The 19,324-nt window shown below is 41.6% G+C and overlaps 1 protein-coding gene across 1 annotated transcript in view; it reads left to right on the forward strand.

The window, feature by feature from the left end:
- Positions 1–19,324, forward strand: part of tbkbp1 (TBK1 binding protein 1) — a 44,127-nt gene that overhangs the window by 11,973 nt on the left and 12,830 nt on the right. Inside the window, exons 2-4 of the mRNA XM_028432222.1 lie at positions 13,469–13,727; positions 16,442–16,567; positions 18,467–18,571. Of these exons, the coding sequence (XP_028288023.1) occupies positions 13,485–13,727; positions 16,442–16,567; positions 18,467–18,571 (474 nt within the window). The 5' untranslated portion in view covers positions 13,469–13,484. The remainder of the gene's footprint in view (positions 1–13,468; positions 13,728–16,441; positions 16,568–18,466; positions 18,572–19,324) is intronic.

Genomic DNA, 19,324 nt, shown 5'->3' on the forward strand with positions numbered 1-19,324 from the left:
TCCTGCCCCTGCCATCAATCTCCCAAATGGCAGCTGCCTTACTCACACGCACACACAGCACTTTGCCCGCCTGCGTACACGGCTGATTCCCCTGCTGATGAATCATAGAGCAGTATGGCACAGCACGCCATTTCTTAGAGGTGTTTTTTTTCTGTGCCGACAAGCTGTATATGTGCTTTGTTTCTGTTACATGTGTGTGGGTGTGCATTGTGTTGATATGGACAGTGGCACGTGTGTGTGTCTATAAAGTACACATGCGTTGTGTAAGTACACTCAGTTCTTGTATTCTGACACCACACGCCAGCCTCGGATGTTATCCTGCCTTTAGGTAGTGACACGGTGGTGTGAAGCTTTATTAGATTTTAGTAGTTCATTAAATAATTCTGTAATTAAGCATTAGCTTGGTGTAATTTCACTTGTTTTCTTTTAATCTAATTAGATCAGTTCATTGTAGCAGGGATCCCATTTCCATTTTAGCTACCGAGGACCGAGATGTGGCTGACCTGTGGGGCCTATGCGACATATGGAAGCCAGTCCACCTGTGATCACAGGATCAGCCAGTGTGGGTTTTTGTATATCTTTATTGTTACATGATCCTGATTTAATTTTTAGATCTTATTATATAAACATATATATACCAAGATGAAGATAATATATATATATATATATATATATATACACACACATAAATTTAACATGTCAGCACTCTGTAGGTGGTTCCACACATGCAGGCAGGTGAGAATGACAGATTCTCAAGGTACCTGATTCAAATAGTATTTCCTCACATTTGTTTGGAGACAGTTTGGAGGACCAGATGGTTGGATTTCATCTCATATCAGGTAGGAGTTTAATTTATTCTGTTACAAAAATTGTCTTTAATTGTTTTACCAGACAATGGAGCTGTTTTAGAGACTATGTCCATTCCCTCATCTGAACACATCTAACTCAGGCTTTTAACCTCTTGTGGGTGTTGCTGTGAGTCATTGCGGTAATGGCTGAGCCGTGACTGCAAGTCCCCATCAGTGCACTTTAAACCAAAGCTTGACCAGATGTCAGCATGAGGAGCTGACATTACATCTTCAGCGCGAGCTCTCCAAGTATGTAGAAAAGAAACACCACAGTATAGGGGCAAGGATCCAAAGACAAACAAACCCACAGTGTAATGGTCATGACTTAGCAGTTACTGCAACAACTCTAAATATCACACAAGAGGTCAAAAACCCAGTCTGTTAGAGCTGAGAATGGATGAGAGGTGAAATATCAACTGCATCCAGCTAAATTTAGGAAAGTCACAAACTCCTCCTGTCAACACACAAGCAAATATCAGGCAGCACTTTGGACCAATACGTACTTGTATGAAGTTCAACTGCAATAATTTAGACATCGTATTACTTTGATAATCATGTGACCAACCTGGTAGCCCTCTTTTTTTTTAGGAACATTGCTAAGTCGAGATCTGTACTGGTGATGACTTAGACTAAGAAGGTTCACCCCACGATGCTGTTGCCCCCACGCCTTTTGAAAGAGGTTTTTCCCACTGTGGGTACATCAGTCCTGAGCATTGTTAATGGCAGCCTCACCTCCAGAGTGGTTCCCAAAAACTTAAGACAGTGCAGTTGTGCAGCCACTTCTTAAAAAACCTGGGCTAGATACAAATGTTCTTGCAAAATTCAGTCCAATCTCCAAGCTGCCTCTAAATTTGTCTACAATCACACAATTGCACAATTAAATGTCAATTCAATTTATTTGAGATTTTCCAATCTGGTTTTATGGCGATGCACAGTACTAAATCAGCACTATTATGAGTTTTAAAAAAGATTCTTTTATCTTGCATGTCTATCTAGCATGGTGACTGTGTCGTTCTTGCTGTACTGGATTTGACAGCCGCGTTTGACATTGTGGACCGTGACATTTTAATGTCTGTCTGGAACATTTGGTGGGCATATCAGGTGTTGCTCTTGGTTCAGGTTCTAGCTGAAAGGTTGAACTTTCAGTGTTCACCTAGAGGATTGGCAATCATCCTGTGCTCTACTGTCCGATGGAGTCCGACAGGGCTCAGTCCTCAAGAGACATAGCATCTCCTTTCATTGTTATGCAGATGACTACCAGATCCATGTTCCCCTTAAAAAGAAGGATTGGCTCTCTGTAAACTCTCTACATATGTGTTTGAAGGACATTAAATCTTAGATGGCACTGAACTTCCTACATTTTAATGATTCTAAGACTGAGGTGATGGTGTTTGTACCCAAGCTCTGCAGGTGGTGCCCCTGTAGACCTGAACAATTTAAAATCAATCTGTAAGTCTGCGATAGTGAACCTGGGTTTTAAAATGGATGCTGATCTAAAGCTTGAAAGCTGGATTCAGTCGGCCATAAAATCAAGCTTCTTTCACTTGAGGCAACTAGCTAAGATAAAGCACTTTCTAGCACTACCTCACTATGAAAGAGTAATCCACGTCTTTTTAACCCCTTTACTTTGGGGTGAGTCAGTCCTCTATTTCTCGACTGCAGCTTGTACAAAATGCAGCTGCACATCTTTTGCTGGCACACACAAATATTAGCACATCACCCTGGGTTTTCTCTTCACTGCCTGTGTGTGTGTAGGATCCATTTCAAATGACTTTTGTTTTAAATGGTATTGCCCCGTGGTACCTCTCTGATATCCCTAGGTATAGGGATATATACCTATATATATATATATATATATATATACAGTATCCTATACCTAGATCCCTACATGCCTTCTCGGCCTCTCAGGTCAGCTGACCAACTCCTCCTGAGTGGTCGTCCTTTGTACCTGTTTTTAAATTTCTTATTAAAACACACTTGTTCATATTGGCCCTATTTATGTATTTATTTAATTAAATTTATTTAAATTGGTTTTAGTATATTTTTTTTTATTTGTTGTTTTTATACTATTGTTTTTAAATTGTAGAACTTTGGTCAACCAGATTGTTTTTAAAACAAGTTATAAATAAAGTTGCAGTTGCAATTGCAGCTATAACAGCTTGTCATGGTGAAGATGAAAATTCTGAAAATATAACGAGGTAACCACACTTTCCAGGCTTTTGACACCTGATGATGAAACACCATGCCTCTGTCAGATCTCTTGACTCATGCAGGCTAAAAAAAATGACAAGACGTTTGGTTAACTAGACTTAAGATTTACTAATGTTTTTTTATGTTTCATCATATTTTTATTTGTTGATTTTTGCACTTCAAATGTTGCTGTTTTTCTCTTATTAGTGTGAAACAGTTTGTGATTTTTATCTTTGGAGGGTATAAATAAACCTTACTTTACTTAGTCATGTTCACACTAAGACCCACTCACATCTGACTTTTGCTTTTAGTTGAAATAGTTCCATTAGCATTAATTCCTATATCACATGACTGCGGTGGTCGGCTCCACCTCAGATTGGGTGTGATGAAAACATTTTTTGCAGTGATGCTATAAAATTAAAGCAGCATCCTTTCTGTGGCAAAGGTGCAAAACTACATTAATGCTACATTGCACATTACAAATGAAGAAACCTGTTAAGCTATTGGTATCTTAAAATGATGTATAGTTGAGGACTGGTCCTGAGTGTGGCAAATGTCCTCATAAGTTGCACATTAATACACACACCTACCCTCTGCTGCTTCTGCTTTGTCCTTGCACTGACACACATTAAACACACTCACTTTGCGTGTCCTCATGTCTACATCAACACGCGGTCACACCCCACCTGCTGGCATGTTAATAGGTTCTCTGTGTGTGCTGCACCGTCCAACTCTGGCCTTGTTCCCTGTCAAAGGCAAGAGGAAACAGGTGCACTGGAGTGAAACTAGGCATTATGGGAGAATTTGGTGCATGAATACAGGACAAACACACACACACACACCCTCTCTCTGTCCTATACTCACCATTCACAGACGCACACATACTGTGAGTCAGAGGTGCCAAACGTCCAGCCTGTGGGGATCAGGGGGGGGCGCACTGAAAAGGAGCTGAGCTGTTTAACACCGACAGACAGGGAGGAGAAAACAGAGAGAGAGGAGGGGATGAAAGGAGAGAGGAGGTGAAACTGAGCAGCAAAAAACACTGCCAGCTCCAGGGAAGTGGCTGCATCTCCCTTATACAAGCTCCAACATTAAAATCTATGGGGACTCACTTCCCCCGTTTCCTCTTTGATTCTGGTTCTGTTACAAACGCAAAACCCATCCTTGACCGAGCTGGCATGATTTCTACAGCTCTCATATATTCATGCCCTACAGATGCTGAAACACACAGACAGAATCTTGTATACATGCAGAGGCTTTATAGACAAAATGTCTCTCAGGTTCTTACTCAGCAACACAGAACCTGAATGTGAAATGTAATCCATGATTTGTTGGCTGGCCGGCACAAACAGATATCCCATTGAGAGAACAGTCCTCTGAGTGTACCAAAAATATGATTTGCAATATTTACAGGAAGCTCCAGCTCTGAGGTTTGATTGGGTTATGAATGTTTGTAAATGATGAGGCTTGTTCTTTTTAGCCGGTGTACTGTATCCTGCTAGGAACTCTCAGCAGTTGTGTGGCATTTTAAAGAGGAGACATTAAGTGTTTGCAACATTATAATTCAATTTTAAAAGTTACTGTAAACAGCAGTGTGACATTAATCTGCCATGCTGCTGGATAAATGTTGACTGTTCCTAGATTAAAGCAATCAGACTAATACTTTTTTGATGTTACATTTTTCAACAAAAAGCAAAAAGCAAAACTCTGCTTTCTCTTTTTGTGAATAAATAAATAAATAAATCCTGGTACACTCCAGAAGGTTACAGCACTAGTATCAGCTTCACTCTATGTTAAAGTAATTGATCTTCAGTATCCTCCTTTGTATAAATGTTTTATTATGATTCTCTTTAAATGTGACAGAAGGGCTGCAACATTTTTTTACATTGAGTATTAGAGTGAGCAGTGAGCAGCAGAATGACTGGTTATCTCCTCTGCTTAATTAGTGTGTGTGAAGGCATTCATCCTCTGTCTGTCTCAGGTATTTATTGGCTCCAGCTCAGACAGGCTGTGGTGTAGACATGACACTTGGGTTGACACAAATTTTCATCCCACTCCATGCTTAATAAAGCTGCATGTGTGTATAAATGGTGTGAATGGAGACTGTTTTTGGTTTGGTGAGCTGATTGGTTTATGTAATATTCTCAAAAAGACATGTACTCTCTCTGTGTGTTTATTTAACCTCATGTTGAGGAAACCTTTAGATGAATACGGCAGCAGAAAATGTCAGCAGGTCTGACCTTGTTAAATAATTGTTCTGGCTTTTGCAACAAAAAAAAACATTGGGGAGACCTAATGAAAAGAAACAACATAGAAAAATCCAAAAAAATTAAATGAGAAAGATTAGATGAGAAAAGTGCAGTTAAGACAGCAGTCAATGAATAGAAAGTAAATAAGATTAATATATAAGAATTTACAAGAACGCTGCAGTGAACAAAAGTGTTTTTAGGCCCGGCTTAAATAAAGTGACTGTTTGAGCAGACCTCAGGTATTCAGGAAGTTTGGTTGGTTTTGGTCCTGATCCTGGGTACACGCAGTAGGCCTGTCCCTGATAATCTCAGGGGTCTGGATGCTTCATAAGAAACCAATAAGTCCAGGATGTATTTTGGTCCAAGACCATTCAGTGCTTTGTAAACCAAGAGTAAAGTTTTAAAATGTATGCTTTGACTCACAGGAAGCCAGTGCAGTGATTTGAGGACCAGTGTGATGTGGTCCATTTTCCTGGTATTACTCAGAACTCTAGCAGCAGCATTTTGGACCAGCTGCAGCTGCCTGACTGATTTTTTGTTAGGACCTGTGCGGACGCCATTACACTAATCCAGCCTACTGAAAAATAATTGCATGAATAAGTTTTTCTGTCTTGTTTGGACAAAAAAACCTAGGAATGTTTTTCAGGTGGTAATAGGCAGACTTAGTAATAGCTTTTACATAGGTGTTAAAATTCAAGGCCTGAGTCGAGAACTACACCGAGATTCCTAGCTTGGTTTGTAACCTTCAGTGACATGGAGTCAAAGTAAGCGCTGATCTTAGCTGTTTCATTTTTGAGGCCCAAAAACAATCACTTCTATTTTGTCAGCATTGAGCTGGAGAAAGTTCTGGCTCATCCACTTATTGATTTATTGAATATACTTAATTAGTGAGTGTAAGGGACTGAAGTCATGTGATGACACTGAAGTATAAAGTTGTGTGTTGTCTGCATAAGTGATAAGAGATGTTGTGATGTTCTATGATCTGAGCTAGGGACAGCATAGACGTTGAACAGAAGTGGTCCAAAAACCAGCCCTGAGGAACCCCGAATGTGATCTCAGCTCGGTCAGACTCATAGTTACCAATTGACTCATAGTAGTTCCTACCATGTAGGTAAGATTTGAACCAGTTAAACACAGTCCCGGTAAATCGCACCAACCTTTCCAGTCTGTTGAGCAGTATGCTACATGGCCCTTTCAGTGAGGAGGGGGTTGAGGCTTTAATCTCTGAAGATAAAGGAAGGGGAAGAGAAGAGAGAAAGAATAGCTGAGGTAGTCTCAGTGGAGTAGCGGGTGCCATGTGGGCTCCAGGTAATATATGACTTCTTGTGGTAATCGCTGTAATGAAGCAGGGAGCTGGTTGGGAAAGAATCTGCCTTCACATCTGTAGTCCAACAGGGCCCTGAGAGCCTCAGCAAATGAGCCCCGAGGTCCAGGAAATGGAGTGGATAGTGTAAGCCTGGAAATGAGGAGGGGGCTGGATGATGGGATATTTTGGGCAGAGGAGCAGAGAGCAGAGGATGGAGGGAGCTTAGGAAGAGCTGTGTGAGCATGTATGTGTGATAAGTGCCTCATTTCCGTGCTGCCAGTGAGAGGAGCACAGACAGTGTGGAAGCTCCTGAGTGCCTGTCCTTCACTCTATGTGGTGGAGGCACATTTATCAGAGGTCACTGCATTGTCTTTGCATGTCATTGTATCAGAGGACGGGAGCTGGAGAGAGCAGAGACACATATAGATGTGCATATCTACAGTAGATTCCCCTACATGAGACTTCACTTGATGGTTTAATCTAATTTTTATATGTATAGATAATAAATTGGGATTTCTGTGCCTTGGATTTGTTTTGGTTTACAACAGCAACTGCAAATGCATGTAAAGTAGAAAAATAAAACTTTGTTTAATCCCACCTTAATTAATATGCACTCTCCCTGAAATAAATAAATAAACCTTCTAATTTGCATACCGTATAGGCAGTCATACAGGCTTCATATCAGTCAGGTTAGGTCATTTTTGCCATTTTTCCTGTCATGGCTAAAAGAAATGCTGATTTGGACTAACAGCTTTGCTTCATGTCTCATTTCCTATTTCCATACTTCTATTATACTTGTTGAAAAACAGCTCCATGTATTTTTTTTATGACATACACAGTTTAAAGTCTTTCTTCCTGCTATATGATATACAGTGTGTGCAGATATGATATCAGAGGGAGGGTGTGTTTACCAGAGAAAACAGCAGCAGACTTGACAGCACGATGTCAACACTGAACACATCACAGGACCCTAATATTCTCCCAGTGTAAACACCAGTCTGCAGGCAGCTGGCAGGTGACTGGCACAGTCCTTCTGTGAAAATGTCGTCTGATCAAACGGACGGTTTTCATCCTCACTGCTGTTGTTTTTTTTTTCTTTTGTGTGTGTGTGTGTGTTTTGGCTCAGTGCACGCAGACATGTTTGTGTGTGTGCCTGTGCACGTGGGAGTGCTTTTGGATCATTCAGTTTCAATTCAATTCAGTTTTATTTATATAGCGCATATTACAATCAGACATTGTCTCAAAGCGCTTCACAGGAACCCCCCTAAGAGCACTGTGGCAAGGAAAAACTCCCTTTAAGAGGAAGAAACCTTGAGCAGGACCCGTCAACTTAAGGGGGAACCAGTCCTGCTGCTAGTCAGAGAGGATGAGGGAGAGAGAGAGAGAGAGAGAGAGAGAGGATGAAGGAGAAAGAGAGAGAGAGAGAGAGGGAGGAGCAAACATGATACAAACATGATACAGTACAGAGCAAACATGACAGCAAGATGAAACAGTGATATATTGTAATGATATCTATATATATCGTCGGTCCATAAGTAGGAATAGTAATTTGATAGTAAAGATGAGCAGCAGGGGCTAGTGAAGTCGATGAGCACAGGAGAGACTGCAGGTCAGTATGCAGGTCTTGAGCCCTGCAAAGAGAGAGAGCGAGAGCGAGGCACAGAACTACAAGGAAGACAGTTAACACAGATTATGAGACGATATTACCCAGTATGATCCAGACTAAGGAGAGTGGAGGAGAGGTCAGAGGGTGTTCAGAGGATCGTGTTTGTGCCCCCCGACAACGTAGAGCAAGAGAGACTTCACGGGCCGGACTGCAGGTCATCATCCAGGTCTTGAGACCAGTGTGAGCCAGACTAAGGAGAGAAAAGGAGAGGTTAGAGGGTGAGAGGGAAACTGCTCAGTGGATCATGTTTGTGCCCCCCGACAACGTAGGCCTAGAGCAGCATAGCTGTGCTACACACTAGGTCTAAGGCTAACTGTACGCCTTACTAAACAGAAAAGTTTTAAGTCTAGTCTTAAAGGTGGAGGCAGTGTCTGCCTCTCGGACCCAGATTGGTAACTGGTTCCATAATAGCGGTGCCTGATAGCTGAAAGCTCGTCCTCCCATTCTACTTCTATGAATCCTAGGAACTACTAGTAAACCTGCACTCAGAGATCTGAGTGTCCTATTAGGAACATATGGTACAATCAGGTCCTGCAGATACAATGGAGCAAGTCCATGAAGAGCCTTGTAGGTTAGAAGAAGGATCTTGAAGTGTATTCTTGAGTCCACTGGGAGCCAGTGAAGAGACGCTAGGACAGGAGAGATATGATCCCTTTGGCTGCTTCCTGTCAGAACTCTAGCTGCTGCGTTCTGGATCAGCTGCAGACTGTTGATGGAGTAATGTGGACATCCTGACAATAAAGAGTTGCAGTAGTCCAGTCTTGAAGTGACAAAAGCATGGATGAGCTTTTCAGCATCACTCTGAGAGAGGATGCTCCTGATCTTAGTAATATTACGCAGGTGAAAGAAAGCGGTCCTGGAGACCTGCTTAATATGAGAGACAAACGACATGTCTTGATCAAAGATAACTCCAAGGTTCCTCACAGTCGTACTGGAGGCCAGAGTAATTCCATCCAGGGAGAAAGTATTATCTGATAAACTAGTTCTGAGATGTTTCGGTCCAAAAACAATGACCTCAGTCTTGTCTGAGTTTAATAGTAAAAAGTTGGAGGACATCCAGTCCTTTATGTCCTTTAGACACGCCTGTAGTCTGACTAGCGGCTCCGTTTCTTCAGGCTTCATGGATAAATACAGCTGGGTATCATCAGCATAACAATGAAAGTTTATGCCGTGCTTCTGGATGATGTATCCTAGAGGGAGCATGTAGAGGGTGAACAGGATCGGTCCGAGCACAGAACCCTGTGGAACACCGTGGTTAACCCTTGTACCTGTGGAAGACACATCGTTAGTGTGAACAAAATGAAATCTGTCAGATAAATATGATTTAAACCAGCGCAGTGCTGTTCCTGTAATCCTGATCTCGTGTTCCAATCTGTGTAGCAGGATGCGATGGTCTACGGTGTCGAAGGCAGCACTGAGATCCAGTAGAACGAGTACAGAGACGAGACCCCGGTCCGATGCCATGAGGAGGTCATTGGTGACTTTAAGCAGTGCTGTTTCTGTGCTGTGATGGGCTCTGAAACCAGACTGGAAAGCATCAAACAGACTGTTACTACACAGGTGGTCGTTTAGCTGACTTACAACAGCTCTTTCAAGTAGTTTGGAGATAAAGGTGAGGTTGGAGATCGGTCTGTAGTTTCCTAGGACGTCCGGGTCCAGTGAAGGTTTTTTAAGTATCGGAATGATCACAGCAGTTTTAAAAGCCTGTGGTACATATCCTGTTCCCAGAGACAAGTTGATCTGTCCTAATATAGAGTCTCCGATCAGAGGAATAGCATCCTTGAGGAGCTGTGAAGGGATCGGATCCAGAAGACAGGTAGTAGGTTTAGACTTGCTGATGCTGGTGGTCAGCTCAGGGAGGCCGATGGGCGCGAAGCAGTCCAGAGTTAGATCAGGATCCGTTTCCAGAAGTGGCGGTGTATCCTCAGCGGTCACAGAGAGATTGTGGTTGATTTGTCCTCTAATAGTGGTGATTTTATCAGTGAAGAAGCTCATGAAGTCTTCACTACTAAGAGCTGCAGGAATGCGAGGCTCCACAGAGCTGTGGCTCTTTGTCAGCCTGGCCACGGCGTTAAAGAGAAAGCGCGGGTTGTTCTTGTTTTCTTCTATTAGTGATGAATAGTAGGCTGTCCTGGCTTTACGAAGGGCCTTCTTATACGTCAGCAGACTGTCTCTCCAGGCCCTCCGGGAGTCATCTGATTTAGAGGACTGCCACATCCTCTCCATCCTACGTGTAATCCGTTTCAGTGATCGGATGTTTGAGTTGTACCACGGAGCTAGCCTCTTCTGGTTTGTAGTTTTCTTCTTCTTCAGTGGAGCAATCCTGTTTAAGACTGAGTGTAGTGTGTCTGCAGTGTTGTTGACAAAGCGGTCCAGCTCTGCAGGAGTAACATTTAAGTTGGTACCCCCATCAGTACTTGGGACTGTGGGGAGTACTGGTAGGATTGCTGTCCTAAACTGCTTTACGGCGTCTTCAGACAGACATCTGCTGTAGTAGACCTTTTCCTCAGGTGCTGGTAGGTCTGAAAGAGAGAAGTCAAAAGTCATCCTGTTAGATCATCCTGTTAGACCAGCGAGGAAAAGAGCTAGAGATTGGCTGAGGCTTTATTCCCCTCTCTTTTGAAACACAAGGAAAATAGCACCGTGGAGGAAGGGAGCAGATGAAAATAGCTCAGTAGGCAATCGCTGACTCACAAGGCAGTGCTGGGAGTCAGGAAGGCATCCATTCCAGTATACATCAAATCAACTAGCTGTTGTGTAACTGCTTCAGTACCCGTAAATCAAACTGCACACTGGTGTGCCTCACTATGTCTGATATGACTTTTGTGCACATGTTCCCACTGTGGCTGAATTAAAAGACTGCAGTGACATCACGGGTGCCATTTATCACATTTGACAGCATTGCCCAGAGTCTTTTGAGCAGGAGCGGGAGGCCAGCGCTGCTTGGCTGTGATGTAGTGTGGTCAGCTAACTGCCCGGCTCATTCATCATGCCAGTCATGGAGCGTAAGCTGTCAAAGCTCATGTTTTTTTAAGCACTGTGAAATGGAACAAGAGTACAAAACCGACACATATGTAAATCAGATCCTGATTAACATATCAGCTAGAGTGCAAGCATCGGTTACTCATGCAGCCGTAGGGTATGCTCACCAAAAATCATATGTAGCTAGTGCAAAATGAGAAGGAAGACGATGGTTCTGAACTTCAGGCTGAGTGGGAGAAAGTGAATATTTACATGCTTTTCTGTGCCTTAATCAGGACTTAATCAGGATTATCCTGATTACAGTTGGCTTTTATAAAATAGCATTGCTTTTCAATAATTTCCCATGTTCTATTATAGCAAAGGAATTATTGTTATTATTATTATTAGTATTAAGTGATTACATTTCATTTAGAAGGCTATTTTACCTTGTACACAAAACCAAAATGAATTTCCCAAACCTAGAAATGATCCTGATAGTTAACTCCTTTTTGGTTGATAACAGTCTGGAGTCACTAGGTGTTTTTTAAGTTTGAGGCATGTCTACTGAGGAATCCTAGCCCATTCTACTTTGGTGAATCTCTCAAGATCCTCCAGATCTGATGGTCTCCTGGCACAGACCCTGGTCTTTAGTACACCCAACAGGTTTCGAGTTGAATGTTAGTCTTCATACAGGCCAGTCAATAATGTTTACTTTGCTCTCCTGGAGGTGGTTCTTTACCAGAAGAGATGTCTGCTTCAGGTTAGAATAGAATAGAATAGAAATGTTGCAGCATCCACTACAGCCAATACAGCCACTCAAGCATACCAAAAAAATAACAAATATACCTCTAACGGTAAAAATGAAACAGTATCAACATTATTTACAGCAAGATAAATATAAACACAGTTGCAGAAGCAAAAATGTGCAATTTGTAGTGCAGGTATAAATATAAGTCTGAATCGGATTGTGCAATTTGGTATGAAGGTATGAGGTTGCTGTCATGTTGGAAGAGAAAACCACAAACAGCACAAACAAGATCTAGATTTACTGCTGATGCTTTTCTAGATATTCAGAGAATCCTTCCATCCTGTCAAGATTCCCAGTTCCAGACTGAAGCAACCACACAGCATCATACCGCCACCACCGTGTTTGACTGTAGAAAACAAAGACAACATCTCTGTGACCAAAGTGCTCTAGTTTTGTTTCATCTGACCAAATGAGACACTTCCAATCTGTGTGATCTGTATCCAGGTTGTCTCTAGCATACGTCACACTGGTTTAGAGGTGTCTTTTCTGCAGAAGTGGAGTTTGTCTTGGTCTATAACCTGACAGTCCATTCCTGTGCAGGACTCTAGTGTTTTGTTCTGTTTAACTCTTTTTGAACTTCTTGATAAAACCTCTGACACCGGTTCTTAAGGAGGCTAAAAAGAAATTACCCTGGTAGTTGTTGATTTGAACATTTTTGCTCTGTTAGAATTTGGGAAATATTTGTAAAATAATCACTTTTTTTTAACATTTGTCTCCAACTGTATGTACTTTCACATATAAACATCATGCCAAGATCTCTTGGAACTGATAAAGTATTGTTGTTCTGATGATTACAGAGTAAAATGAGATGTTGAGGTATCCTAATTTTAAAAAGCTTTGTCATTACATTGGAGGCAGAGCAGCACAGTGCTGATACATTGGAGCTTCAGGAGACCTGTCATGTGGGTGAACACTGAAAGCTAGTGTGTGCCGTGGTTTAAAGATATGTGGGAGCCGCAGAGCTGTTGTTGTGAAGTCTGAGTCTATTGGCAACAAAATACATACTGTATTCTAGACTTCAGCTAGTAACACATGTATGTGTGTGTGTGTTGAATTACAGGGTTTTTCTTCATTCTTTAAAGACTCTGAAACCTTTATCTCACTTCCTCATCCACTGCTTGGCAGTGTGATTTGAGGTTGTGATAACTGGATGATTGCTCCCACTGTGCTGTTGAAGTCACAGAAAGCCTTCTTTAAATCTCTCAGTGTCCCTCACTCATCCTCCCATGTCTCTCTGCACCACTTTGATTTTGAATATTTTAATATTTTTTTTTGCCAGCAGACTGCTTTGTTTTTACATGTTTGTTGTGAGACGTAGATTGCTGAGGTACTACCAGTGCTTGACCTCTGCTGAAAGGTGTTATTTTTGGTAGGTACATTTAATTGAATGGAAACAATCTGGCGATTTAAAAATGGATGACGGTCTGTGTCTGCTTTCAGGTTGAGGCTCTGAGTAATGCAGTCTCTGTTCGGCGGAGGAGAGCTTGGGCTGCTGGGAGGAGGCGGTGACGCCGGAGGTCTTAAAGAGGATGGATGCGGAAGCGTGGTGTGGCGGTCATCACCCCTGCCCCCCGACGACGTCTACTCAGCATCCCACTTTGCCCTTATCAGTGCCTATCAGGACATCAAGACAAGGCTGGCCTGCCTGGAGCGTGAGAACAGCAGTATCAAGAGGAAGCTGAAGATGTATGAGATCAAGGTGAAGGACTCTCATTCTAAACCCACAAAATATTACATGTCTAAGAACTAATCATCACATTTGTTTTTGTCCTTGTTGGCAACAGACAGAAGGACTCTGAGGAGGAGGATAGTGTGTATTTTTTTTATTTATTGGAAGTCTTTGAAGCTGTCCACTTACTCTGAGTTTTTTTTTTTTTTATTGAGGCCGAGTTTTTCTACACAGAGATGAAAGGAGGCAAGCTTCAGTAGGTTTGAATCCAGAAGGAAAAATTCCACTACTAAGCAACAGTCTGTAGAGAGGGCACAATTTTGATTCAAGAATGATATTCACTCATAAAGGAGAATAGAGAGAGGAATAGCGACGATCAGATATATCATTCCCCCCAGAATACGACCCATAGTCCTGCTGACAATGACAATATTGGCTCGATAAATTACATCTGGGAAAATTGTAGGGAAATATCTAGTGTATGAAGGATGTTCATGTCCCATAGTTTTAAGGGGTCATAAGAGTTCAAGACAAGGAGCTGTACAAGTCTTTTTCACTGTTAACTCAGCAGTACATCTCACTGCCTTCAGTCAGTGACAGTGTGAACATTTCCACCCTGCTGGTCCTGCAGGTTTTGGTGGTGGAAATCAGACTTCTTTTTGGTTGAATGAGAAAGCAGGTGAAGCAGAAATCCAGCACGCAGATTTAACCAAGGGAGGACAGGGCAAATGAGCATAAAGGAATAGCGTGGGAGGAGAGAAAATAAGGAGAAAGAAGTGGAAAGAAGGAGCTTCATGGGGCGGAGGGATGCACTGGCAAACAGGGAGAAAAAAGGGAAATAATGATGAGATAAGTAGCTGAAATTAAGAACAATGAAGGATTATGTGGTGGGGGATATCCACCCCGTATTCCTCTGATTATCATTATTCTTTGGTGTTCTCCTTATTTTGTGAATTATCTACCAAAGGAGCTGTGATGTGAAATTTGCAATAATCTGGAGAGTAGCAGCAGCTTGTTTCTGAGAACAAAATTATCAAACAAGCTGCCTAATGCTCAGAAACACGTTTCAAAGAGATGCAGGGACACTGGCAGTGAGGGAACCTCATCATACATGTTGAGGTTTTTTTTTGGATTGATCTTTAACATCAGGAATGAAAATGATGACTAGCTGGAATCACAGCATGCCACGTCAGAATCTCTGCATCATTTCAGTGAGCAGCTGTTATTGAAGGCTTCGGGCTGCAGTACGGCTGTTGACTTGAGCAGCAGTTTGATCCGGAGCCATTCCCACGGAAACAGGTGTTGGTTTTGGGAAAGCAGGTGCAGATGTTGGCTGTTTGTCACACCTGTGCCTATGTAAATACAGCATGAGCCTTTTTTGTAGCATTTTCACTGTATACTTATTTAACTTCAACTGTCACACAATTAGAGGTTTTTCAAGAATCCCCAGCTGCTGGAAAGTGGTTCCTGTGTCTTTAAATTAGAGAACCCATGTTCAGGGTTCGGCAGTGTCTAGGTGTCTTGGGGATGGGGGTGGGGGAATTGTCCATGTTGTGAACATTTACTTTTAAAGCAAGCAGAGAGAGGTGTTTTGCTAAATGGAAAATTGTTGTTTGCTCCTCAAATAGACATTGCATCAGCACAGAGAAAATGAAAAGCTCTCCGCTGCACTCATGGTCGGCACTCTAAATGTACATCTGTTCATTTAGCATGAATGTAGTTATATAACTTATATATATATATTTCTATGTTGCCTTCTGCTAACAACGACAGTTTAACACTATACCAGACACACAGATGACAAAATGCAGAAAATGTGACACAGTCCACCAACTCTTCTTCTACAGTTAGGATTACATAATCAATTGCTTAAATGAAGCTGTATATAATGCAATTATACCTGCAAATGTTCATGTAATATTTCACTGCACCTCCGCTTCCCTTTTATTATCACATACAATATGTTGTGTTGTAATGTGATTAGATAGAAATACATTGTGTATTTCTTGTCAACAAATCCTATCAAGCAGACATTGATCCTACTAACAAATGTTGTCCAAAGCCTGACGCAGCTTATTCCTCTGAGCCATTAAAAAATGACATTGATGCTTGCTCCTGCATGCTTGCTAACATTAGCTTGCTAGCTATCCACCTAGTGTCCTGCATCTCTAAGAATGCTGATGGCATAAATACAATAGCATGTTCATATAGGTGTCTGCATTTAAAAAAAGGCACATTTTTTGCTTACCAGTGAGATGAGATGAGTTGGATGAAATCTGATTTGCTGTGCTAGAAAAAACACTTTTGAAAAATCTTTTACAAAGTTTGTCAAAAAAAAAAATGAAAGAAAAACAGACAGACAGATGGACAAAGTGATGGATAGAATGACAAAGCAGAGCCATATTCCCTCCCAGATTTCACTGTGTGGGACGGAATTCTAAAATGTGATTAAAAGTATGTGCCATGGAGATTCACAGATACGTTCAGAACCACTGAAAAATAAAATCTAGTTCAAAGAAAAATTAATAAATAAAAGGATAACATCAGTTACACCATGGTCCTCTGAGTGATAACTGGGCCATGCAGAAATGGATGTAAGATGAATCTTTCATGATCACAGCGTGAAATCATGAAAAATTGCAGAATACTTTTGGAAAAAAGTGGAATATAAACAAAAATAAAATTCAGCAAAATAGTTCAGTCACTGTGTTGTTTTACATTATATTGTATGCCTGTTCCTGCAGTTCCCGATGATCAGTGAGTTCGGGGAGGACACCAATTCCTACTGCTCTTTTGAGAGCAAAGAGACAGTGCTGCTCCACTCAGAAAATGGCAACCTGCAGCAGAGAGTCAACGTCCTGACCCACGAGGTAAGAGGAGAGAGGAGAACAGCAGGAGGGGCGGGAAGAGAGGGAGAAAGAGGAAGGGTGGTTAAAAAAAAGTCCATTAATTTGTGGGGTGATTAAATACCTAATCACACCATGAGCTTGAATTCTGCAGAAATCCCTCCCTTCCTTTGAATTAATTGAATTAAACGTGAATTCAGGCCAACCCTGGTGGACGTACGCTGAGAGATGTCCAAAACTAATTAAGCACTAAAGCTGCTGTCTGAGCAAAATTACTCTGATTGGATGTTTTCGAGAAAGCGTCCAAGGAGCGGTGTGACATGGGATTTCCACATTACTGTGCTATTTTTAAGATGCTGTATTAATTGGGACTAAACCTGGCCAAGATTCTTGCTGAATGTGTACACTGTCTTAAAGCAGAAGCTGAAGACAACAAATCTTTTTTTTTCATCACATTTATAAATTAATGGGTATTATTTAACATACAAGCAATATTCCATGAGGATTGAGAAGCCTTTTATATTCAAGTGTAACTCTTGTCTAAAAATGCCTGGAGTGGGAGAAAAGAATGGCAGAACCTATAATGAGCTTCGACTACTCATTCCCTTCGCTTGTAACACCACTATTCCTATGACTGTATGAATGAGAGCATGGGGAAAAAAATGAGACACAGGATGGCCGTGGTAAAACTGGTAGAGGGAGCAGTGTTCAAAAAAAGCCAGAAAATGATAGGAAAAACTTTATGGCAGCAGCAGAAAGTCATTCATGTGGGGAGGGGACGCACAAGGTCACGGGGCTCTGACACTGCCCGTTCAGAGTGATCAAATGTGCCACAGCTCACAGACCCCCGCTATAAGAGCTTACACACACACACCTGTTCTGTGAAGGTGATGGTCAGTTAAGGGGTGATGTATTGTCTGTCAGAAGTGGTGTTAAAGGTGCACTCATTGCTTTCATTTGTGCCTCTAGATTTTTGTTGTGTGTTTGACCCAAGCAGAAAAGAGCATGAAACTAAACTAAAGAAACAATGAAACCTGTTAAAAGCTTTAATTGTTCTGAATATAAGATATATATTTTTTGGGGTCATTTATATCATGGTTTAGACTTTTACATGTGAATAATAATACACCAGCAACAGTAGTTTACAGTAAACACCAAATCTGTGAAATGCTGACAAGAGACAGGTCCAAGTCACTCATCAAAGTATTATTGAAACATTTGAGTGACAGGTCAGGGCTGTCTCAGCTGCCCGCCCACCTCAACTTAACTGGTGCTCCATGTCTTTGTTCATATTTAGATTTTGACTGCATTAATGTTTTTATATGCTGTAGCTGTATCCTTTATTTTTTACTCTTTATGTCTGGTGTAGTCCCACTCTCCTCTATCATGCTGCTGTTGACAAGACGGCCATAGTGCCAGTTATATATGTTACCATACACACACTGAACATTCCTCACACACAGCAGTGATATACTGTAGCTCTTTGGCCTCGCTGGCTCTCTGTCCTTCTCACTGCTGCTCCCATCCTTGTTCTAAGTGACCATATTTTTCAATAAAAAGCTCAATCTGGTGTGCGTCACTGCCCTCCGATCTGTCAAACACTCTGTGATCATTGCATGCAGTGATACTCACCCTCTTATTATAGCACACTGTTGGGAGAATAGAGCAGCAAGACATCAAGAATGCTTGTATTAAGTACAATGAACACTATTGTTGATTTGTGGAGATGATGGAGGCGCAGCTTAACATGCTGAGGTGTCAGGATTTCAGTGTCCTAAATTTGCTTGGTTACACAATAGTCTCTAAAGAGACTCTAAGAATGGAAGTTTTTGGTGTTTTTTTTATTTGTGTGGAAGTTTGAAAAGTGATGGGATATATGTGTCGAGCCTCTTTTCAGCTACTTTTCTCTCTTTTTGGGTTCAGCTGCAGAAAAGAAAGGAGAGAGAGGAGCAGCTGGAGGATGTGATCCAGGCGTATGAGAAGATTCACATGGAGAAGAACAACCTCCAGAGGGATCTCGACAAGATGGTCAGAGGCATTATTCAGTTCACTGTACATGAGTTATTTTTACAGTAGCCTAACACATCAGTCACATGGCTCATTTATTAAATCTTGCAATTTTTTTATTCTGCTGAAGGGGACCAGATATAGCCATGTTAAAAAGTTAGTACCCCCTTTGTTCTTTCTTTTTTGTTTAAAATCATAGTAATGAAAAAACATCTGATCATAGTAGGTCTCCGTATTAGGCAGCTAGGAGTGGACGTCCCAGCAAATTCAGCCCAAGATCAGAGAAATACAAAAAACCATGTCAGAGTCTACAGACCTCACTGAGCATGCTCAGTGTTAATGTGACAGCACAACTAGAAGAAGACTGAACAAGTACAGTTTGTTTGAGGGGTTACCAGGAGAAAGACTCTTCTGTCTAAAAAGCACATGGAAGCAGCACTGAGGTTCACTAAACTGCATCTGAACAAAGAACAGCACTTGTGGAACAATGTCCTATGGACAGATGAGACCAAAGTGGAGTTGTTTGGTCTTAATGCTCACCACCATGTCTGCTGAAAACCAAACACAGCATTTCAGCAGAAACACCTCATACACATTGTCAAGCAGGGTGGTGGTGGAGGACTGATGGTTTAGACTTGTTTTACAGCCACAGGACCTGGACATTGGGTCATACAACAGAACAATGATCCAAAACACAGCAGCTGATGTACATCATAATGACGGAAAATCAAAGAATCAAGGTTTTGGAATGGACTAGTTAAAGACCAGACCTCA

The sequence above is a fragment of the Parambassis ranga genome, chromosome 19, assembly GCF_900634625.1.
Source record: "Parambassis ranga chromosome 19, fParRan2.1, whole genome shotgun sequence".
Lineage (NCBI taxonomy): Eukaryota > Metazoa > Chordata > Actinopteri > Ambassidae > Parambassis > Parambassis ranga.